This window comes from Phalacrocorax aristotelis, chromosome 2 (assembly GCF_949628215.1).
Source record: "Phalacrocorax aristotelis chromosome 2, bGulAri2.1, whole genome shotgun sequence".
NCBI lineage: Eukaryota > Metazoa > Chordata > Aves > Suliformes > Phalacrocoracidae > Phalacrocorax > Phalacrocorax aristotelis.
Window position 1 is genome coordinate 19,731,634 of NC_134277.1, and position 24,377 is coordinate 19,756,010.

General features: G+C 41.2%; 1 protein-coding gene across 16 annotated transcripts in view; it reads right to left on the minus strand.

Annotated features, from left to right (window-relative positions):
* The window catches only part of KIAA1217 (KIAA1217 ortholog), a 371,380-nt gene that overhangs the window by 40,816 nt on the left and 306,187 nt on the right, over positions 1–24,377 (minus strand). For 12 of the 16 annotated variants that reach the window (XR_012658855.1, XR_012658854.1, XM_075082645.1 and 9 more), the window contains 3 exons: positions 12,301–13,133; positions 4,129–4,233; positions 3,623–3,675 (listed from right to left, as the gene is read on the minus strand). Coding sequence is in view for 14 of the 16 variants with exons in the window: in XM_075082645.1 (XP_074938746.1) it covers positions 3,623–3,675; positions 4,129–4,233; positions 12,301–13,133 (991 nt within the window). In the remaining 2 variants the exon portion in view is untranslated. Of the gene's footprint in view, positions 1–3,622; positions 3,676–4,128; positions 4,234–12,300; positions 13,134–20,052; positions 20,074–24,377 lie in introns of those variants that run through there. The other 4 variants (XM_075082646.1, XM_075082657.1, XM_075082651.1 and 1 more) reach the window with 2 other exon arrangements.

Genomic DNA, 24,377 nt, shown 5'->3' on the forward strand with positions numbered 1-24,377 from the left:
TATAAGTGTGCAATTTCACCTTATTGATCTGGAATTAATTCAGAATCATATTTTACCTGCGAATGCTGACAGAATTCAAAGACTGGTGTGATCTATCTTTGAATCTGAGATAACCAAGCAGATACAGACCATGTTTTTAATTCACAGATCATCACAGCAAGAGTCACACATGTGAAAAAGGCACGCAGATATGCACAGATGACAAGACAGGTCTCAAAGAGTGAGGAATCAAATCTGAGCCCTAGATGTGTAATACTTCTCCCTCTTGCCATCTCCCTGTCTTGTTTTGTACTGGTGGTGCTAGTGCAGAAAGATGTACTCCTTGATCCCTTTTCCCTTTACTGAAATGTCCTTCCTCTTCCAATAAGGCAGCAACTAGCAAAGAACTATTGCTTTTATTTTTGTAATCTGTGTACAACTAATCTCGATTTAATCAACGAATTCAGGATTTAACCTATTAGCCTCATCACTTGATGAACAAAAATATGACAGAAAAGAGAGTAAATGAGAATTTCTCAGCATACTTGTTAGTAATCTCAAGGAGACTCTTCTTAGTACTGTTTGTTTTTAGAGTCACATGCTGTTCCTAAGTGAAGAGTCCCTTGATGTCATTCACTTTTGATGAACTGAAAAAGGTTAAAAGGATTCAGTCATGGGATTTCTCCTAACATTAGCAGAAGAGAAATAGACTGTCTGTGGAAGGTTACTGCTCTTTGAACCCAGCCCCTATGAAAAAACTGAGCCTAAAGCAATAACACATAAGAAACGCAGACAAGCATGATTGTAACAGGCTCATTTTCCCCAGTGAAAAAGCATTTTTACTTAGGCTCTCTAATATTTGAGGCTAAAGAATCTGCTGCAGACTGGCAAAGCAAAGACAGGTTAAATACAACAATTTGGTTTGTATGAAATGCCAAACAGAGTATTTACAATCTAGCTATATAGCGTTATCTAGGATTTAGAAAATTTGGTTTCTTTCCCTTCCCAAGTGAGCTAGTTCTCTATTTTTTGCATGAAAGTCTCCTATCATTGGAGCACATACTATAAAATACAATGTTGGTTCAACATTGATGAGCCAATTTTATCCTGCACAGATGTTTTATTGTTCAGGATGGGAAGCAATTCACATTTCTGCTTACCAGTGCTCTAGAAAGGACTGCTCAATCAACATTTTATATCACTTTTTCTTTCAAATAGACTTTGAAATTGCTAAAACTGGTATCTCAGTGCACAGTTGTCAAGTGGGATTGTATACTAAGAGAGCTGACTCTCTAAATGGCTATACTTAATAAGGATTGGGGTGAATTGAAGAACAAAACAGAGGTCAGCAAAAGTGTTTCTAGATGCTGCTGGCACGTTTAAACCCAAGCTTAATTATAAAAAGGAGAAACATTCTGTAGCATATTCTGTCAGATTGCCTAATTTTCAAGTAAGCAGGGACTGCATTGACTTATTAGACCCTGTCATGCGCAATTTCAAAAGCAAAATATTCTGTTATACAAGACTATTCTTTTGTACAGCAGCCTTCAATAATAGCTGATGTGAGTTACAATACTATAGTATATTGGGGTCAGCATCACACCTTGTTTCCCTTACCTTCTACAGTTTAATTTTGTGGCTGAGTCACGCTGGAAGGACAGGATTTAGGAATGCAGATGCTGGAGTTACAGCTATACTTTATAGCACTGATAGGAATCCTTGCATACGGCTGGCTGCATGGCTGGTCCCACTGTCCTGTCCCTGACTCCCAGGTGATCAGAAGTGCATCTGTTGCACAACCTGAATGCTGGTATCCTTACTCACATGCTGGATACGGGCATTGCTGTATGACAAAGTCCATGTCTCTGTCAGTACGTGACAGATGCTGATCTGGTCTTTTGACAGTAAATTACTCCCCACCCCACCATGCTTGGACATGGAGCTGTTATATGTAATTTTGCCATTTCGGGGACACACATTCAGTCATACGACAAGGTAGTGAGGAGTCTTTAGGAACCACAGTTGCAGGAAAGAGCTTCTGGTCAGGTGAACCATGCGGTTCTGGTGGGCTGGGCATGACTTCTACACCAATGAATCCCCACCTTCACCTTGTGTAGGGCTGTTTTCCCAATGAATATTGTTTAATTTCTCATTTTATTGAGAGCACATTCACAAGTGCACACACAAATCACTGACCAGTTAAGGTTGGTTTCTAACTAAAAAGGGACTTCTGAAGGTCATCTGGTCCAAACTGCCATTCAGAGCAGGGTCCACTTAGATCAGGATCTCCAACTCAGTGCCCCCTGCAATGTACTTACCTGACTTAGTACAAACACAGGGAAAGCGGACAGGCCGAACAGCAATACAATACAAAGAGGAAAACAAGGCAACGTGTGTGCAGATTTTGATGGTTTTATAGGTGCTTTGTATGAGACGAGGCCTGTGCAAGTGGGAAATACCATAAATTCTCAGTACATAATGACATTGAAATAAGGAAATGTCTAAGAGCATTTTGCAGCTGTTTTGAAAAATGATGGACTTTTCAGTAACTTGTCTGAAACTGATAAATTACAACTTATTTCTTCACAGCCTGAAGTATCACTCTCCCCATCCAGGGGCCAGCAGGAAGGGAAGAGTTGGAAGGGGACCAGAGAGTGGCTTGGGAGCAAAGCTCCAGTACCAGGACGTTAGCTCGCTCTTGCAAATCTTGCGTATGCTTGATAGTTTCCAGGTCTGGTTTGATTTCTGTCGGTTAGAAGGACATACTGCAATTCCAGACAAACAGGAATCCTGAACGTGAACTAACAGCTCCAACAGAAAGGCTAGTTAAGAGCATAATAGGTTTGCTAATAAATGTGTGTGGTTTACAACCTGCCAGAGCACAGGCCTCCTTGTCGGAACAGCATTACAAGGAAGGAGGGAACTGCCTTTATTTGCATTCAGTGCATGACAAAGGGTGAATAGGAGGCATATAAATACATGCACACCCTGCAGACATCTCCAGCCGCAGTGCATACACAAAGAGCTCCAATCACACGGAGATCTTCTTTCACAACAGGCTTAACTCCATCTTCTAAACACTTAACAGCTCTCCAAGTGGGAAGCTAAAATAAGACCAGATCTTATTGGCTTCATAACTGATGCTTGCTCAGAACAGCCTTAATAATTAGTAACAGAGCAATACGGCTTAATTAGGGAAAGTGCTACCTTGCTGACTGCTAAATTTCTTGGTGTCGTTACATTCATAGCATCCCACTGACAGAAGAACCTTAGAGAAAAGTTCAGAAAAGGAGTGAAATATTTAGCCTTCTACAGCAATCTGGATGTGTCTGGGGTTAATGGCAGAGATATAGTATAGACGGGCTGAATCACTGGAAAATCCACTATATGCAGAGACTCTGTATCTCATTTAAACTGTTCAGTGCAGGTGTGAAATTCGTTCCAAAGACCACCTCAACCTGTCAGATATTCCTCTCTTAACAAAGATGTGATCAACTCCCATATCCTGAACTTAAACTTCAGTTCTGACAGTACAGCTATGGGAATTTAAGTAAATTTGTAATTTACGTAAGCTGGGATGGTAGTAACGTTAGAACTATTCATATACCTGAATGAATTGTAAATGAAAAGTGAACTATCTTACCTGCAGTGTCAATGCTGCTCTTGCTGGACACAATTTTCAAAATCATCTTCTCACTAAGTAATAAAAAGAAAAAATAATAATTTTAACTTACTAACAATAAAAGTGTAGTGAAGTTTATAATCAGCAAATTAAATAGCCTTGTCTAGCATATATGTTTTTAATTTAAATCACCAGTAGCTTCTCAGTTGTTTGTTTTTTGGTTTTTGGTTTTTTTTTTTATAGCAGCTTTTAATACAAGTTAAGCAAGGAATGGAGTATAAGCAGTAGAAAGCACAGAGATGTAGCTACATTAATTCTTTTGAACACAAAGAAGAGTAATGCAGTTAATCTCCATCTATCATTTGGCATATTCCTCCTCTCTGCCTAGCATTCTCATGGGGATGATCAAGATATTTAAAAATGATTGAGCATTCAGGGTTTCTTTACTATTACATTCAAATATTATTTTTGTTGATTGATTACTAAAATCATTACAGAGAAACAGATTTAATGAATTCTTTTTTTACCTAGAAGCATCTTTGCTATTACTTGTATTTGGCCCTTTAAAAAGCGCAGACTGAACAAGACCAGTTAAACTGGCAATCTGTTTCTCCATGGCTTGTATCCTCTCTCTGTAAGACAAGAGAACCGTTTGTTAAAGCCAGATATATTTGCTTTCAGACTTGTTTTTCTAGGTGAATGATTACCACAGGATTGGAATGACACTACAGAGTTTGTGCAAAGGCCCATGTGTACCAGTTTGCGTATACCTTGTTGCAGCAACTTACCGCATCTTGGTTTGGACAGCTTTTGCATGGTAACAGACAATAAAAAAAAAGACGTCTGCTTGGTTAAAAAAGAACAAAACAAACAACCACCCAGATAATAAAATTCTAATGATCTCACAAGACAGGCACCTAAAACAATCAGTTACCGCCTCCTGGAACTAGTGAAAATAATTTTTTTCAACATTACATATATTTTCCTTTTACCTACACTGGGCCAGTAGTTTTGCCTGTATATAAGGTTTCAGGATTAAAGACTTTACACTACTTCTTGTTACTATTTTTACTTTCCCCAAACCCAGGATTTTTTTCTGTGAAGCATTTAATCTGCCCAAGCTGACTACTTCCCAGGCCAAATCCTTTGCACCTGGTATCAGAACTGTCTGCTCTGGAAAGGACAGCAATGTGACAGACCAGGCACAGGACACCAAATGCAGACTGTACAGCAACATTTTCATAAAACAGATTTGCTTTCATGTGCATATCCAAAGAAATTCCTAAAAAGCAGAAGAAACGAGATGCAGAAGAACCATAACAGGTACAGTTAGTATTTTCCATAGGTAACAAAAGCCACTAAACAATGACTTTTTTTGGATAGAAAGGCTAACATTTGGGTGTTTATCTGTTTATATAAAAGCACATATTAGTCAGGTACCAGGTGACTTCCTCGGTGGGCTCCAAAACACCCTTTTGCTCACACAGATGCCTACTTTCACATGCCAGTATATCAATGACACACCATGATACAGACACACATCAATATAAGACCTCAGACAGGACCTTCTGAAAATGCATCCCCATATACCAGCATATGGGGAGCATACACCATGACTGGGGAGACACACAAAAGCCAATGCTAACAGCGGGCTGTGATTTTGGAAGATAACTGGGAACAAAACTTCTCAAAAAGCAAGTGACTTAACACCAGCAGCGATGACTGATGCAAGAAGATGGGACAGACACACACAGCCCTAGACTGATGCAGGGGCCACCCATCCCAGCAGTGGTGTCTTGGGCACGTGGGAGCAGCCAAGCTCCAGCCACCCCCAGCTCCAGTTGCCATTTGGTGGCCAAAGCAATAATGCCAATGGATAAGGGCCATATAAACTCAAATGTAGGTACCAGTACCAGGCAAAAGCAAGCTGACATGATATAAAGCGAGTAACAAGCCCAGATTGTAGCCAGACAGATTATCCAGGCTAATAATTTCACTCACACTCAGGGAATGAAGTAGAGGTTTGCTGGGATAGCAAGCAGATACCATAGCCAGAAGAGATTCTGAGACACCCAGATGTTGAGAAAACAGGGCAACAAAACAAGTAATGAGATGCTAACAGACACAAGGAGGGAAGAAGAGAGTGCTCAGTCAGTCCCCAGCCGGCAGACGTGTTCTTACTGCGATTTAATACAGCATGCACGTCTTACTTTTCTGTCTTCATGTTGAAAGGTTTTTTCAATGGTGATGAGAAGACTAGTGAATCTGACCTAATTCATTTGAAACCAAGAAACACATTACAGAATTTCCACTATTATAAGTTTTAAAATAAGAAACTGGTTCAGGCTACAGTAACCTTTGGAACAAAAACAAGTAATAAAAGCCTGGGATAAATATATTCTAACAAACTTTAACACAGCATTTTTGACACTTAATAATGAAAACATTTTTTTTTTCCCAGACAATCGTCACAAACCCTTCCTGGAACTAAACTCAATTGGAAGTCTATCTGTTTTACCAATTCATAAATATGATGTTTTTTCCATCCCACATACGATAATCTGGAAACAATTTTCTGCTTCAAAAGAGATTATGGCAACACAAAGCTGATCTTGTCCTTTGCCATGAAATCTAGGAAAATATGTTGTTAAGAGGGAGAGGGATGTTCCAGAGATAGGAGATGATGAAAAACGAATGAAATACTGGAATCAATTGCACAGAGCACATTATTTTTCATATGGTAAAAGCATTAAGAATGCGAAGAATCTACATGTGCTCTGGAGTTACTCTGTTAAAGACAAGGCAAGATTTTTCCTGTAATCGTTTCACTGTAATACCCAGACTCGTTATGTCCATCAGCGCCAAACATTTCAAAAACAGGTGTCTGAAAGGAGGCGCCTTTCAGGCATTAAATAAAACGACCTGATTTTCAGAGACCTGGCGGTCTGACTGAAGGTGGTGGGAGGCAGCGGGCTCCAGCATGGGCAGGGAGGGACTCGTGCCCTGGGCTGACGTGGCTGGAGGGCTGGTGGCCCAATCCTGCTGCTTTCCACATGTCCCCAGAGGAGCAGGGACAGGCTCCACAGCCACCCCCTTCCCCACTGGCTGCCCTGTAAAGGGCTGGAGCAACTTCGGCTCCGGAGAGAGAAAATGAATGCTTTCCTCAGCCTCTGCAAGGCCGAAGTCTATCAGGGATGCTGGCACTGCCATGACAATTGTACGGTTTTGGTTCTCAACATTATATTCCCTACCTCTCGCTGTGCTCCCTGCTGTGGAGACGGAAGGTGGGGGGAACAGCCTACCCCACCATGCCTTCCTGCACCTGGGGTGCCATGGACAGGGCAGGGCGGGATGCGGAGCACTAGGAGAGAGGGTCAGGCAGAAAAAAACACAGTGGTGCCACTTTGCCGGTGGTGCTAGCCTGGGAAGGCCGAACCCCGTCTCTGTTCCCAGATTAATGTGCCAGATAAATCTGCATCTCTCCACCACCCAGGAAGAGCAGGGAGGGTCCCTTCTACAGCAGTTGGGGAAGAAATGGCTATTTTTTCAGCCTGAGCACGGAAGGGCATTGTTTCTCATTGTTTTCCTGTGAATGCCCAGAGAGTCAGAGTTGGTAGCACAGTGGGGAAGGAAAGGAGGGAGCAAGGTCAGAAGCAACTCCCAGCTCTAACAGGGCTCTTGGTCAGACTTGGCTTTGGCTTGTCACAGACCTCGGCCAGCAAAGCAGGAACGAGCCGCTAGCCAGCCCTGTTCTCACAGCAGCCTGATTCACAGCCCCGGTCCTGGGCACATCCAGGCACCTGGGCCCTGCCTCAGCATCTCACTCCCCAGGTTCAGCACAGGCTAAAACAAGCCCTTGCTTTTCCAGGGTCTGTGCACTGAGACATCAGATTTCATCACCAGATTTCTTCCTTACAGGTTCACAATTGTTTCATGTCATTCCCTCTGCTGGAGCTATCTGGAAGTAACCCCAAGCAGGGTACAGCATATTGCTGAATTGGTACCCACTTCTCACTGTGATGCTATTTAAGCGTGACTTGCATGTTCCTACCCTTTCCTGGGGACATCTTTAGTATTCACATCACTGAGAAGATACTTCATGCAGACACAAACTAGAACTGGGCTGTGTAACTGTTCATTCATGTTCCTTTCCAACCTTAGGCTGTGCAACGCATCATCCATAACAGACGTACTCAAATACCAAGTCTGACACCACAAACTAATTGGCACACTATCCTGGGGAAAGATTTTCAGTGGCTTCAAATTTTATAGTTAAACCCCGAGTGAAGTCTGTATATTAATCAAAAAGAGGGTCAGAGACAGGAAGAAATACATTTATTTCTATATTACCCTATGAGAGAAACATTTCATTAGAAATTTTTTTTTATCTCACTGGAAAAAAAATAAAAGGAAGCAGGAGCAGGTTGTCTTTCCTAATGGCTTCCCTAGAATCAAGTGAAAGTGGTATAGTCAGACCTTACCCCAAAGCCCCCCAAAACAGCAGAGTGGATATCCTGGAAGGGTGTGAAGCAGAGAGCAGCAGAACTCTTCTATACTCTGCTCTTCTCCCAAGGGAAAGATAGACACAGATGAATATTTCAGTCTTCTAAGAATCAGGTTAAACTCAAACTTTCTACAGGTTGAAGTCAAAGGGAAAAGGGAAGCTCTGAAGCACTGCCAGCTGTGATACTGTTTGACAACTCTTATCCAAGAGTCTGCATCTCATCTTTCCACAAACAGTTCCTCAAACAGAAGGAAGCTGAAGTACAGTTTAACTTTCCTGCATCCTCAGTTGGTTACTGGTGTTCATCTTTTTCTGCCTGGTTATTCAATATCTTTCAGAAAGGAAGATGCAATTTTGGCCCTGTGGATAGTATCTGAGAGGGAATATCTGCAAAGTTCACCTGTTTTATACAATTCTCAGTGCGTTGCTGATGGAGTCTCCCACTGTCCATGGCTTTACAGAGTATGACAATTTTTTCCCTATGCATAGAGAGTCCATCCATACTTTAATGTATCGAACAATAAAGTGTTTTTGTGATGGGAACATTATCCAGAAACCTACTTATGGCCGTTACACTTTAGTCTGTAACTGCAAGCAATGAGCAGTGAATGTGATCACATTTTTTGCTCAGTGAACCACATTCCACCATCATCTTTTCTCACTAACATGTGGCATAAAAAGAAGAGGATGAAAGTTGTATTCAGGCAAAAGAAAACCACAATATGGTCCTGAAATGCTTTTGTAGGAAGAAGGTTGTATAGAGCTATCTTGCTATTTTAAGGACCGTATTTTAGCGAGTGGCAGCATTTATTATATATATATTCAGCACTATAAAAAACCTAGAATTTTGCAACGCAACTTCTCTTTTAAATGCGAAGATTGTAAGTTAAATGGCATTCAATTTAATGCACTTTTTGGCAAATAGCTTCCTTTCCAATTTATCAACATTTAAACATTTGCTTTGCCTGTAGTAACTTCCAGAACTGTCTACCATAAGCTACATAAATGGGTCATTCAAAAATATAATAGCAAATCACTGTTTAAACAATTCATGCTCACTCAATAAAATGCCCCTCAAAGATGAACCGCTGCAAACTGTCACAACTTCTAATATTTTTGTGCATATGAATACTAATATATTTTATTTTTAAAGAATCTCCATGAACTTCATTCTTTTTGCTGTTGTAAAAGAGCTTTATATGGAACTTTTCTGGTAAATTAATTACTGTAGGAATTTATTCAGTGCTTTATGCCACAGAAGTAGCTACCTTGAAAATACCTGAGGTAAAACAGATACAAGAAAGAATTAAGTGAAGCAATTAAATTGCCCTCAACTCTGGCTTAAATAACAGGCTTGACAAGACTGGCTTCCTCAATGCAAAACTAAAATGAGAAACTCCAAAAGAAGAGATCAGAAATATCGTTTTTCCTCTTTTGTAGACCCAAATCTGCTGCAGTTAACGTTCCAAAGGTAACGGACCCATTTTCTTCAACAAAACCAGGATACAGTCAATGAGAGGTCTGATCTACTCTAAGTACCCAGCATATTCTGATAAAGTACATATATATCCCACTTCAGCCCCGGACTGGAAAAATTGAAGGAGAATTAACAAGGAAAGGGAGATTCAGTTAAACTTCTGGCATTGTGGCTCCCCATTTTAATATTTTCTCTGACATACTTAAACTATGCATCGTCCCGAAGTTGTGACAGTGCTACTTCAAGGTAATTTCTGTGAATAGATGGCCCAAGAGATGCTTTCTTTGTTCTCAGCACACTCCACTAGGGACTGAAGGAACAACAGTGCTGAGGTGATGGGTTTGATGCTTGCAGGGTCCTCAACCTGCTCCTGAATGAGTCAGGATGGGAAGTATCTCTTGTCACAGTGGACAAACGCAAAAGACCTCCCTTCCTCAGTATCCCCAAGGCTAACAGATACTCAATCTGCCCTTTTGCTGCTACTCCACACCTGACATCATCTGCATGCAGGCTGACTGAACACACCACCAGTCCCTTTCTGTGGCCTGGTTTTTAGGCTCTTTGCAGTCATCAGCAAGTGGATATTGTACACGATGGAGCAGCATATGCCTCATTTTTACCATGCCTAAGAGAGGATGAATTCAGCCCCATCTCTCCAATCCCAAAATATTCTTACTCACAGAAGGAAGCCCAACTGTACTGTTTATGGGTAAGAACTGTACAGGATACTTTTCTGCCATTATATATGCCACCTTTCAGGTGTTCTTAACAACCCTGTAACAATTCAGCCCCTGCTAAAGCAGAAAAAGAGCACCTCAGCCTGGATACTCTTAGTGTTCCTTGTTTAGTTTAGTACAATCTCAACAATGTTTGCTTTCAAAATTTGTGAAATCATTACAAAGCTAAAATAAGGCTTAGAACATTTTGTATCTGTAGAACTCAAACCCAGTTCTTAATATTGCGGTGGTTAGAAAACACACCAATTTGCATGAATTGCTTTTGGTATTTAAAATGATTTTTTAAAACATCACACTTTCTCAAGGTTAAAAAACCCGACAACCCATAAGGGCAGCTTTCAGAATGATTCTTTAAGTGCCATGTGGCTAATGCATACCATGCTGAATTTTAAGGTCATGTATTTATTTGGAAGTGTAATTATGCAAATGCTATTTTCATCACTGTAAATATATTCTGGTACCAGGACTAAAACTCCTGTACAAACCCCCCTTAAGGAGTTGTGGAACTATCTGTAAAGTTGTCCTTTATATATTCACAGATACACAGCCTTGTGCCTGTCTGCGTAGCTGAGTGAACAGATGAGTTGCCTAGAGGGCAGAGAGAAAGTCGCACAGACTCTAAAGTTGGTGGTATCCTCCCTTATTTTCCACCCCATAACAAGAACCTTGTAAAATTTTTGAACTGAAAGCTATCTCTAGGATTACATTTGGCAAATACAGTTCAAATTATTTCCTAGTTTTAATAATGGAAGCTTGAAATGAAATTTCAGGTACCTGCATATTTTTCTGGGAAATAAGTAGATAAAAATCAGGTTTCACTGTCACTAGACTGTAACATGGCCTAAGTCATACCCTTGCATCAACATAAATACCAAGCTATAAGCCTGTCATTTTTGTGGATGGCTGATTTTCTTCCATCCTCCATTTTCTCCCCACCAATGGACCTCACAACACATTCTTTTTTTCTGGCCAAGCATGGTCAGAGTCGATTAATTGTTGAGCAAGTTGCTCAGGTGGAAGGGAAGTTTGGGGGCTATATGGAGCTCTGTATCTCCCCAGTGGTTAAGGCAGTCAGCAGTTACCTTTGGCCTCTGTGAGCTCAGCATTTTCCAGCTATTCATTTTCACTTCCCTAAAGAGCTCTATAAAAGTTAACAGCACAAACAATATGCTAGAGATTAGCACAAGTCATACAAATACACAGCAACCAACTGACAGCGTAATGATTTTTCTCTCCTAGGGCAGGGTCTATGGCAGAAGAAGCCTTCACAGACCTTTGTGTAAATCTGGTCCTTAAAAAGACAGGAGAGATCATTGTCGTCATTGTCAGAGCACAAAAGTTAACAACAGTCAGGTCACCAACTATTTGTGACGCTGGAAAAATCACTGGGAACAGCATTCGTGTTTCAATTTCTTCCCTGGGACAGACTTGCTCTTCTCAGCAGTTTCCCCTCGAGGAACATTATTATAAACAACTGTCCTATTTTTATGCAAATTCATGTTTTACAGGAGATAAGACAGTAATGATAAATTCTTCCCATTTCCTAACACTAGATGAGAAAAACTCCACTCCATAAAGAACCAAAATTGTAATATCAGAGTGTCATTCTTAACGGGGGTGAAATATATTCCCTTATTAGCAGGAACAGAACATCATTTGTTCTTGTAACATGATCTGGTTGTCTGGAAAGAGAAATCCTAGTTAATCATTTTATTTTATTGTATTTTTTCCAATGACTGAAATTTACACAAATGAAAATAACTAGGGATTCATCATGGGTTGACAATACTTTCAGATTAATAACGGGTGGTGTCACATCTCCTCTAAATCACTAACTACCTTGACAGACGGCTAATAAACACTGCAGCCCAGTGCAGCAGCCTCCTGCATATAACATTTTCCCCTGGGTGTTAAATGACACAAGATGTGCAGATTAGGAATGTTTCTCATTTGCATAAATTAAGCCCCAGCTCTGCCTTACCTTGTCTCCTTGTCCTTGGGCATCACAGGTGACCCATAGCCAAAAGCCTGCTTGTCGACTGGAGAGGGCATCACCTCGGCCATGCCCTGGAGGCCGAGGGCGCTCCGTGCTTTCGCATCCACAAACACTGGTGGTCCCGGCTCCTTTTTGAAGGACTGGCGGCTGGGGGAAGACCTGTCAGGCTGCATGGTGTGTGGGGCAATGTGAGCGCTATGGTGAGAATGAATATCAATCATTCTCATGTCAGCCACCCTGTGGGGTGAGGCAGGAGGCGTTTTAGAGCTGAGAGTGGGCAAGTGGCTCTCCGGGTACTTTCTTGACTTTTGTCTGTACAAGGATTGCTCCAGCATGTCAGGCTGCATAGAGGGGTTGCAGTAAGTGCTTGATGACCTCATGGCACTGCGATGGTAGGCTACAATGTGATCGGGGACATCGAGGGGGTGTCCGGAGTGGGGTGCAGCCACACTCATCCTCCCCTCATGAAACAAGTAGGGGTCACCGTACAGACCTTCATTTCGGATCAGGGCAAGGTTTTTGTTACTCAAGTCCTCATCTGGCTTCACATCCCGTCTCTCCAAAATGGCGCTTGGGCTGGGCGATATCGAGCGCGAGGCTGGCACGCTGGAGAGCCGGTCCCTGGGGATGGTGGCATTGCCTGGCACACCCATGGGCCGGCCCCCACCGTAGGGAATCCTGGATGGAGAGGGAGGCATGGAGTGGGGCACCGGGGTGGAGGGTGGAGAGCTGGGCATCATATGCGAAGGGTGTGTGGCAGATCCGGGGCGGGAAGCACTTGGGCCATCTCGGCCCGTATAAGCAATTTCCCTCTGCATCTGGAAAGAAAAGGAAAAGCATATAAGATATAAAATTACTGAATGAGAAATAACATAATGTGGGTTGTGACAGCCTTGTCATCTACAGAAAAAAAAAAGGAAAAACCAAACCCTCAAGACCAAATACTTTGTCATCTGCATAAGTAAAACATGTTGGAACCTCAGTGCCTAAAGAAAATAGCACCTATAAACAGAAACAAAAGGGGCTACATTAAAGGAATATGACAGTTTTAAAAAAGCTTTTACTTATGTGAATACCTTCTTACCCTAATCTGATATTCATAGCTACCAAAGCTGAAATCAGGGGTTTCAGTGCCAGGCATTCTAAGTACATGTAGCCAGGGACAAACTTCAAAAGTTTATTGATCAGACACACAGGCTAGAGTTCACTGGTTCCAAACCAGGAAGGAAATGCTGATGCTCTGGCATCACAAACAGACCCAAACTCCTTAGACAAGAAAAAGAAATATTACAACTAATTGGCCATTTGCTTCAGTGCAGGATTTAGCCTTTTGCTAATAACTTGATGTGGTCTTTATTACACAAAGGATACACAAAGTGTAGAACACCACTGTAAGACACTCAGGTTGCATGAATACAGCCCCTATAAAACATGTGCCGGGGGTTTCTTTCACTGCAACCAAAGATGACAAAGCTTCAGATAGTTTATGAGGAATGCACTCTGAAAGTCACCAAATATTTTATCATAGCTTTCTAAGCAGCAGCAGAAACTGCCAGCAGTAAGGAATGAGCAAGGAAGGAAAAGAAAGGGAAAACTTCCATACCAATGTATTACCATTTTGTTAGCTGAGGCCTTGGCAAAAGAACGCAATGAATACATGGGCTTCTGTGTCTGTAGCATCTCACTCTGCGCAGCAATGACCTCTCTAGATGGTTGAACACTGTCAGTGACAGAAATGGGAGAAATTCTCCCTCTAGCAAGCATCATGTGCCTGCTCTAGTGCCATTAGGGTAGGGTGGATAAACAGGAAGATGGAAAAGTCAGCTGGGTTCCACCAGCTACGTAAGAAGAAAAATGATAGATTCTAAAATTTGTGTTGGCAACTTCAGCTTCCCTATCACTTACAAGGGACTGTAGAAAGCCAAGTGTCACTGAATTCACCTCATGTTCCTGAAGTTACACAGCATACGCTAATGTGCAGTGGATATTGCTGATCTGAAATCTTCACCATTTTTCTCCCCTCTCACTCCTTGCTTTGACAATATGACTGGATTAATTACAGTTACAGTGATCCACAGCTGATGAAGCAAGAAATTACATTCTAGTCCTGCCCCACCACAGGTTTTTCCACTGGTAAGGGAATTGTGATGGGATATAAACAATAGCTGTTCTCATCATGGCAGGCTCCGCACTTGGAAATTACAAATGACGTTCCCCAGGGCCATGGATCAAAAGTCTGGAGTATCAGGTATCAGAAAGAAGAAAGGAGATAACCTGATTGTGGCAGCAGCAATAATAAATAAGTGGAACAGAACAAAGCAGTTCGCTGGGATGGGTCATAAATGAGCCAGACAAAAGTCATCCAGCCAAAGGGGAGCATGGGGTAATTTTTTCATTTGCACAGAGAATTACTGTAGTCTGGAATTTAAAATAAAATACAACTAAACAGTATTAATCAAATTATCAGTGGGCATTCAACGCAGTTTTCTATCAGCTTGAAGAAACACTGCAACATACTGAGCTGTATTGTGTGTTCAGACTCTGGACCTGGGCCAGCAGAACAAAAAGACTCCTACTGACTCTGAGCCGCTTTGGGATCATGCCTCCAGGGATAGGCAGCCATAGATGTTTTGCACTGAGAGAAGAGCCTGGAGAAAGAAAATCATCCTTGGTTTCTTCTGTACAAGCTATACCATGCCCTGTTTAGTTGCTTCAGCTAAAGCTACAACAGATGCAATAGTATCTGGCACAGAAACCATAGTCACTTGGGTACGCTGTGTTGCAGTGAGAGAAAAATTCCAGTGTTACCTTGTAGAGAGGAGAAAATTTCCATGGGAAGCTTTCAAAGCAACATGTTTAATTTCCCCTAACTTCTGGACTTCATATTCCTGTATATGCTCATTCATTTATCCTAAATCAAAGAATACTGTCAAAGAAAAATTCCTATTTTCCACCTTAACATATTGCCATACTTCAAGATGGGAATGAGGAGTTCAAATATGGGACCGAGCTATTGCTCAAAATCCTGTGTCTGAGTACTGACATATATTATGCTATTTACTTTTGCTTTAAAATAGCACTTGGAGTACACAACTTGAATCAAGACCCCGTTGGGCTGAGCTAGACACAAACGCCTGGGCAGACAACCCCTTCCTGAAAAGTTCACTTTCTATTTTAAGCCATGACTCAGCCCCTGGGTGGAGCATGCATAAGGCGAGAGCAGTCAGAGCAACAGAGTCCAGGGTGCCCAGGGCAGGTGGACAAAGGCATGTGGGCTGGGCAGGGACATGAGCTTGTGACCAGGAGCCAGGCAGCCTTACCGGCTGGATTACAGTGTCTTATGCCACCTGGTTGATATTCTCTCTCTTTCCACTTTTCTCTCTTCTCCAAAGTCTCCAGATGGTTTGCTAATGGCAACTTCAGCAATGTGAATGATGGTCTGTTCTTGCTTCTCATCTCTACATCTTTTTGTGATATTCAAGGCACACTACCCTCTTTCATGTATACCCCACTTTCTGTGCCATTTTTCTTCTTCCTGCCCTCCACCACAAAACCCTCATTTTGCTCACTGAAAACACGTAATCTAATACGCAGGCTTCCTTGAGCCACATGTTCTTGGACTTCAACTGCATGACTCAGGGACAGAAAAGGAGGATATTGGGCTTATCTGGGCCTCTAAATACTAGGTGGTATCACAGCCAATTGCTGGAAGAAGGTATTTTTAGTACAAGCATAGGATCATATGCTTTTCGACTGCAGCCACGTAATACATTTGCCTGAGGGTGTGGTTTTCTTCAGCACATAGCTCTTCCTTGTTCTTACCGCCCGTAGACTTTACATCCTCGAAACAGAAATTTGTTTTGTCAGGCCTTGGGTTACAATATGGCAAATGGCTAGCAACAATTTCTGAGTAAAACATTTGAGGGGAAAAGACATCACTTAGAATCTTTCGCTTTCAGCAATAAAAAGGCTCACACTGTGTTTAAACATCTCCTGTGGAGGTTTTTGGTCAGTCTAACAACACTTAAACCTATAAGATAAAGATTCAGATTCTTTTTTTTTAACAGAGCAATGAAGAACCGAAGAGTTTCTTTTTTCTATATACTAAAGAGTGAACATCATATAAACTCAGTTATGTCCTTTAGTTCAGAATTAGTTGGTATACTCAATAACTTGCTGTATTTTGAAAATTACTATATGCAGAAAGACAGCAAACCATTTATCCATCCGCCAAGGGCAAGCTGCTATTCAGCGATTCAACAGCTGGTGATTTCTGCAGTTCAATCCAGTCTGCCTTGTCATCCATCAGCAGGGCTAATACACTATGCTGATCTTTATTCTAAATTTGTTACAGCTGTCCCATCTTGTAGGTCACTCTTACTGCCTGTCCCACCATGGGCAACTCACAATGAAGAAACCATCCTTACTTCTGTCCCTTCAGTTGCCTTCAATACATCATTTGCCTCTGTGGCACACACCAGACAGGGCAGGTGGAGCCGTGCCTGCATGCACACCAGGGCAATGCCAGCTATCACTAAGTACTGAGCCTACCACTGATTCATCAAGCACCACATCAACCCTTCACCTCACCATGCAGCTGGATACCAGAGGTACAGCCTGACTCATGCCATTATCTGCTAACATCTCATAGCAAAACATAGGCAAAGGGAAAAGCAGGCCAGAGTTTCTGACCTGACAGCCCTTCCCATTGCTCTCCCAGGCCTCGTGTACGTTGATAAAGAACACAGCAACTGGCTTTTCCCCAAGGATTTCAGCCTGCCAAAATACCTGCATGGAGCATGTTTCCTAGATGGAGCCTATCCATGCACCCTCTCAGAGACACCCTGGCGTTCCCAGCAGACTCCATTAATCACCTCTCAGTCATGCAAAGCTATTACTTTTCTTACCCTCCTGTTGACGCCCTGCGTTTCCCTGAAGAAACTGTACCTATGCTCCTCAAGCTGGCTCACCCAACAGTAAACAGAGGACACCTGCAAAGAATTTTATCAACAGCTTGGAGAGTCTTTGCTGAAAAAGCTACAGAAATGCAAAGTACTGGTAGAATACTGATAAAGTCATCTGCCTGTAAAGAGACCTTTTATGGCAATTGCTCACCAGTAGAAAATAAAAAGTGAGGCAATCCTTCACTTTTCTCATCAGGAAAGACTTAATTAAAGAACCCCAATCCCAACAACAATACAATCCATTAGTTTGTTCTTTCCTTATAAAAATAAACTGTCAGCTTTACTGTATAAGTTGTCCAAAAATCTCAGTTTAATCAGTAGTTGCACTTTATGATTCCACTTCTGTTATGACTGATCTATCATTCAAGTTGGATTGGGACAGCTGAAAGCACAAATCCACTTTTGCAAAAAACCTGTCATATACGGTTTTAATATTTCTAAAATAATATTATTTACAATAAGAAATAGTGCAGTTGAAAATTATAGAATTGGTAAACAGTCTGATATTTGGGGTTTTTTAAGTATCTGTACCATGACTATCTGTCTGAAGGTAAATCCTTATGCTGTCGGACATCAGTGAGAGGTTGTCACACTTGTCTGTTCTTGCCTTCTTATTGTATGCCTTTTAATTCCTATAAATATCCTCATTCTATTGGGTCATTCCAGAAAAAAAACACAGGCTGGCTGCAGCTGTGGGTTCCTCCAGCTGCCCAATGCCATACTTGAAAACTGCAAACACATTAGCATAATTTTTAGCTTTTTCCGGTCAGGAACTTTCCAATGAAAAATACTTTCAGCAGAAAATGCTAATCCAAGAGAGCTGAAACATTTGGTAAAAACATCAGTAAAGAAAAAAGTTGGAAAAAAAAACACCCAGCAGATTTCAGTCAAACACTGACATTATTTCTTATCAGACATCCCTGGGGTGCTCTAGAGCTTTGACTTTCCAGATTCACAGGCCTGGGTGACTCAGCCAGAGTCTGCCCTGGGGTAGGGACCCTAGCTCTTCCATGGTCTCTACAGCGCAGAGTGTACTTAGTAGTTTTGGGGTGATTTTCTAGACCAAGCAGTAAGACATGCCAGGGGTTTCAATGTCCATCACTCCTCAGCAGTGCTTCCAGAGTAGAAATTTATTTGGCAGTTTTGGCTAAGAATGGGCCCCCTGGTACCCAAAAGAGAGAGTTCATACCATGAAAGAGCTGACCTAGGCTAAGTTGGAGCCCTGGCCTCAGCTGAGTCTGGCCCCACAGTACAAGGCACTAGGAGCTGCCAGGGTTCACAATTGTTTTTCATTATGGGAACCACATGCTGGTAAAATAAAACTGATTTCAAATGTTCAGCCTTCCCATGAATGGGGAACTCCAAGACCCAGCTAGCTGTTCTTAACATGTCCCACATATTTCCATTGTTTTTTCCTGGATAATTTTCCAGACAAGGAGTTGCATAACACCCTGAGAAATGTCAGCATTTACTGTAATTAACTTCCCATTCTTAGCATTCATCTAGGTTTCAGTTCTAAGGCTCCTTTTGCACAGTTTTGGTATATGCCCAGCTGTAAAATCTCTGTATTACAGTGAAAGAAGAGTTGAGCTAAAAACTCAGAACACCTATGAAACTGTAATTTTCTGGTTCTAGTGAGTGAGTACATCAGAACAGAATACTTAATTGGACATATATGGATATGGCAAGAAAATCACTGAGTTTTTCTTCTTCCATTTATGCACTTAATTCTATGGTTTTCCTTTCCCTTGATCAACTACGCTGCAATCAGCCAATATAAGATGTTTCTTAGGATGAGGCTGTGATGATAAGTGATGGTGAATCCACCCAGTCCTCCAGTTTCATGTTTCATATGTTCATAGACTTTTTTTTTGCCAGGCTCAGTTGGCTAGAAGCTGACATGAACAAAATAGGAGAAAGAGAAGATGACACTCACTATCCTAGGAGGTGGAATTTAGAGCATATAAACATAAGCCCCAGAAAGAAGGCATCCTGAGTGAAACTTAGTCAGGTGTCATCACCATACTACTCAATATCACTGTGACATCCAGTCTCCACACCTTTCTGCCAGTTGTGTGGAAATACACAAAGGATATGGGATAAGCACTATTTCGTCCTCAAAAGCAGAATTTTTAGGATACCATATTGTAACTGCCCATTCACTGGCCTGAAGCTCAGCCACAGCATCACTTCCCTTTCTATGCTATAGAGCATCAAACACATTCTTAACATTATTGTCCCTTATTTTATACCTATATCTTTAATGCACACTTGTGCATGAACCCAGCCCCTACAACCATCCAAATGTTTTACCTCAAGGTAGTTTACATGTCTCAGTATGTCCTTTTATATCCCTGACTACATATAAACTTAATTCATACCATATCCTAAAGCTCCCATGGGAAAAACAAAGAATACCTAGTTCACTTCTTACTGAATGTAAAACAGATCCATAAAATTCTAAGCTAACCACAAAACAAATTTAATGGTAGTATCAAAAATAATGTTTGATTGCTTCACCTTGCCTTTAAGTCAATGTGCATGCTGAAGATGGATCATGCAAACAAGCAGAGAGGAGAGTTTCAGACCAAATCCTACACAGTCTGCTCTTTCAGGCATAATTTCTTCAGCTATCCTGATGTTACCCTGACTATTTGTTCTACAATTAAAAACAATAGCACTCTTATTACACTCTTAGACGACATTGTAACCTATGGGCAAATACAACAATCTTTGATAAGATTTTTGCTCTGAAATAATTAAAGCCACTTACTGTTACTTAAGGAAATCACCTGTATGGCTACAGCAGAGAGATGAACATTTGGTTCCACTTCTTCTAATAAAGCACTTTTTGTTTTCAGCCTTGAATCTAAATCCTCAGTCTACAGTATAGTATTTTGTATATCCATGCTTTCTGTGAAAAGGTTTTGAAACAGTAAAAATGTTCCTTGTTCCCTCTGCTCACAGCAGGGGCAGGCCATCTTGCTTTACCCGGTCATCTAAGTAATGCTGCTTCAATAGACTGAAGTACTTTTCCACATGACAAGCCTGCAATTTCTCCTCCCCTTTGAAATTAGTCACTAAATAACCTCCTTGGCATGTCACCCAGTCGCAAACTGTGCAACTCTATGTGATTCAATCGCTCAACCATTTTTTAATGTGAGCCTATAAGATACATAGAAACAGGCTAACATTATGGAATGAAGAACAAGAGAGACTCATAAAGGGGAAAGCCATAAATAAAATAGTGAGTAACCTCCATTTAGGTAAGAGAGTGCATTTCAAAGGCAACAATATGAAACATGTACATATTAATTCCCCAACAGGTGAAGACCTCCAATTATTTAGCAAACCCAGGGCATACAATTCTAGAAAAAAAATACATCAATTATAAACCTTAGAAGCTCTTCACATACTCAGATTGGTAGCGACATTTGGCAGAAGGAAGTGCAAGCTCCTCCCGTGGAGGAGGCTGTCTACTCATTAACCTGGTACCTGAGCCGCCTGGCTAACCTGAACTTTGGGGCACCCATAAATCAATCTCATTATTATCTCTGCAACACACCACACTAGCCATTAAGATTAGGTGGTGGTGTTTGGTTTTTTTTTTTTTTTTAAAAAGGGCACAGTAGAGAAGGCAAATGTAAAGAAAAATTTTGAACAGGAAGGATGCTTCTCTCCCTTCCAACCCCTCATCCCAAAACAACACAGAATATAGAAAATGTCTTCTTAAAAATACAGTATTTACAGTCTAAAAGTGATAGCATTTAAACATTGTAAGGGAAAATCTCATAACACGAGCACTTCCCAGTCCTGCAGTTATCTTCTGATTCGGGGGGGCTGTTTTTTGCTGTTGGTTTGGGGTTTTTTTTGCTTGTTTTTGTTTTTATGCAAGTAAAAAATTGCCTATATTATCATGACTGTCATTCAAAAGCATCAAAATACAACTTAAGCACATGGCCATGAGCTAATATCTCTGTAAAGAACCAGTTATAATGGGACCTTACTGGAGTAACACTTCTGTTTCACAGTACTGCTGTCATTCTCTCAGCCATTAGTGAGGGAGATGTCATTAATTTCCACTGCAAAAGGGCAATCTGACACAAAGCATTTGAGTAACAGGACAAAGATCAGAGCAGATCTGGTAGCCAAAACTAAAAATCCAGGTGTTCCACCCTATACTACACCCAGCCCAACAGCAGAGAAGTCCTCCAGCTTTGTAGACAGCGGCTGTGTGTTCTGATTTGTAATTTACATTGTAAATTTGTATGCCATTGTTGGTCTTGACCAGAACTTCACAAAATTTGTATGTAGTGTAATACAAACAGTCTTTTCAGAAATGTAAAAAATATTAATTTTGTCTTCAATGTTTAGTTTTCAGTTTCACTGTAAAATATTTTAAAATATTATTTTTTAAAATATTTGCACTAGAACTATAATAAAGTATTATTATGGCACAGAAACAATGTTAAACCTATTTATTTTTATTTGAAATTTAATCAGTCAAGGCTCGTTTCTTGCAGTATAGGAATAAAGCAGTATTTACCATTGAAGCATCTGGTTTATATTTGGCAGGTTTAACTAGCCAGTCAAGCATCCCCTTTTAATGAATAGATGTATATACTTGACCTAGTTAAAAAGCTGCTTACGTCTGCTGACCAACCGGACTCAAAAACATCAAGAGTAAAAAACACAAGCAAATTATCCTAGCCCACTTTTATGCCATACATGCTTTCCAACAGTTGCAGAGCATATTCTTCCATCCACATTCTTCCTTACAGGCTATCAAACCTGCAGTGAGAAATCACATTATTATGCTAATATGCAGGATTAAAAAGACCGCTATATTTCACTGCAGTTTCTCTGCAATGAGTTGCAAGCTGGTAGGATGCACATTTGCAATAATTGGACTCTAGCATGATAAAGTATATCCCAGAACATCAGACATACTATAACCAGTCCTCCATACACCTGGCCCTATATGCAAGTGTCTTCAAGTACACCTGATGCATACGAAAAGTTTTTCATGAATCTCCTTTTAATTTTAAAATACATCAGGTACAACATCATAAATATTGCACAGATACATCATTACCAAAGCTGCAATTTAATTTGTAGGTTCTAACAATGCATACAGACAATTCAAGCATCACTTTCCATTTCAATTGCTTTATCAGAGCCCTCAAGCCTTGTCTAACTTGCCATGTATTATCCCGTGTTTAATTACTTGCCATATATTTGTTTATAACATACTGTACAGAACAAGAGTTCCTTTTCAGTATAACCCCCTGTATAAACAAAGGGTATGCCCCTAAGAAGTGCGACACCCTGAGCTTCACTGAGATCAAGCCTGGAAGTTTAGGTTAGCTTATTACTTTAAAATCAACATTAATGTCTATGTTAATGATAGGCCCAAGTTACCACTGAGCTAAATCACCAGTCACCCTACTTTCTTCTATGTTATTAACAATGTTGGTCTGTTGGACCTTTCCATCAATTTGCCCATCACATTAATTTATTTTCTGTTTTGCTTCCCTCATTTTTAAGTGGAAAAAAATGTTAGAGACACAGTTATAAAGCCAGAGAATATTTTGAAGTCTACTGTGTGGTATACACATGTGGCATAGATGTAACGTATTGCTTGACTGCTGATCAAAGTTCTTTCTGTTCCCGATAACAGCACTTTTGGTTCTTATTCCCTTAATACTACTTTCATGGATGGAAATAATTAAGCAGTTAATGCTTGTACTGCTGTAAACAACCATTTCCTTGACAGAAAACAGAGAAGCACTTCCAGGCTGGATTGCTTGTCACTAATTCAGGCCTTGGTTTCATTCTTAGCACTCTGGAGCAAAGCTTGTGATGGAGTCATTGGGGTTTTGCTTAAATGCAACAAGTTAGTTCAGTCCAGCAGAATCCAAATGGGAAGACAGTTTGCTGATGATGGCTTTAACAGCTGTATTAGAAAAGAAGCATTATTTTATCCTGGTTTGGGGGGCTCAGTTTGTTTTTTTTGGGGTTGTTTTGTTTGCCAAGGAAAGTCTCATGCCACCTTACCAGTTCTATAGCCTACCCAGCTTCTAATTCTGATCCAAGAAACCAACACTGTAGGAGGACAATGACCTACGTATGGAGCTGTCTGCAGGATCTCCTAAATCTGCTGCCTCTGATACACAAGATTCTTGAAGGCAGCTGGAGAACCACCATCAGCATCTTTCTTCCCTCTGCTTAGGCAAGCACTATGACAGAAATCTCTGTGTGCTTATTCACCTTCTGCAGTGAAAGGCGAGAGATCGACCCCTAGCTTTGCCTCCAAACATTCAGCAGAGGAAGAAAAAAGTGGTCATGTCCAATCCTGTTCTTAGTCTCAGATGCTTCCTCATGGCAAAAATGGGGGAGCAGAACACAGACCCTCAAGTTGCTGTCCTTCACAAAGGCACTGAGGTGACACACACCCCAGCACCCAGCCAGGCTGTGCTGGTGCCACCCTGCACTCCACACTGCTCTCCATGACCCTGAATAACTTCTTCAGATTGGTGTCAGCTTTCCCACATCAGCGCTCCAGCCCACTGCCCATATTTATACCTACAAGGATGTGTGTGGTGTTTCCCTGAAGACCGAAAATCCTACAGAAGCTCTTTGAATTTGAGAGGCCAAGCTAAACAAACAGGGAAGGAACAGAACAGTTCTGACTGCCTGACACATACTGGATTTGAGATTATGCAGAGTCTACACTGTCTTCTCCTAAACATACGTATTGTTTGTTATTCCCTCCGTTTACTTCTTCCAAAGGCATGCAGTGGAACAGATACGCCTTGGGGTAGATGCAAGTACCATAAAGTTCTCACACTTATTCCAAACTCTCTAGTTCTTAAAAAAAAATGCAGACAAACAAACAAAAAGCCCTCCCACACCACATAACACACAACTACTAGCCAGAATGAACCACTATAAAGGGGACAGGCAGCTCTACAGCTTCACTGCTGGCAAAGAAGCACACGGCAGAACAGCTGGTGCTTGTGTTGTGGAGCAACGTGTACAAGAAGCCTCTGAACCACCACAGAAGTGGGCATCTCAGCTCCAAAAGAACAGTGCTTC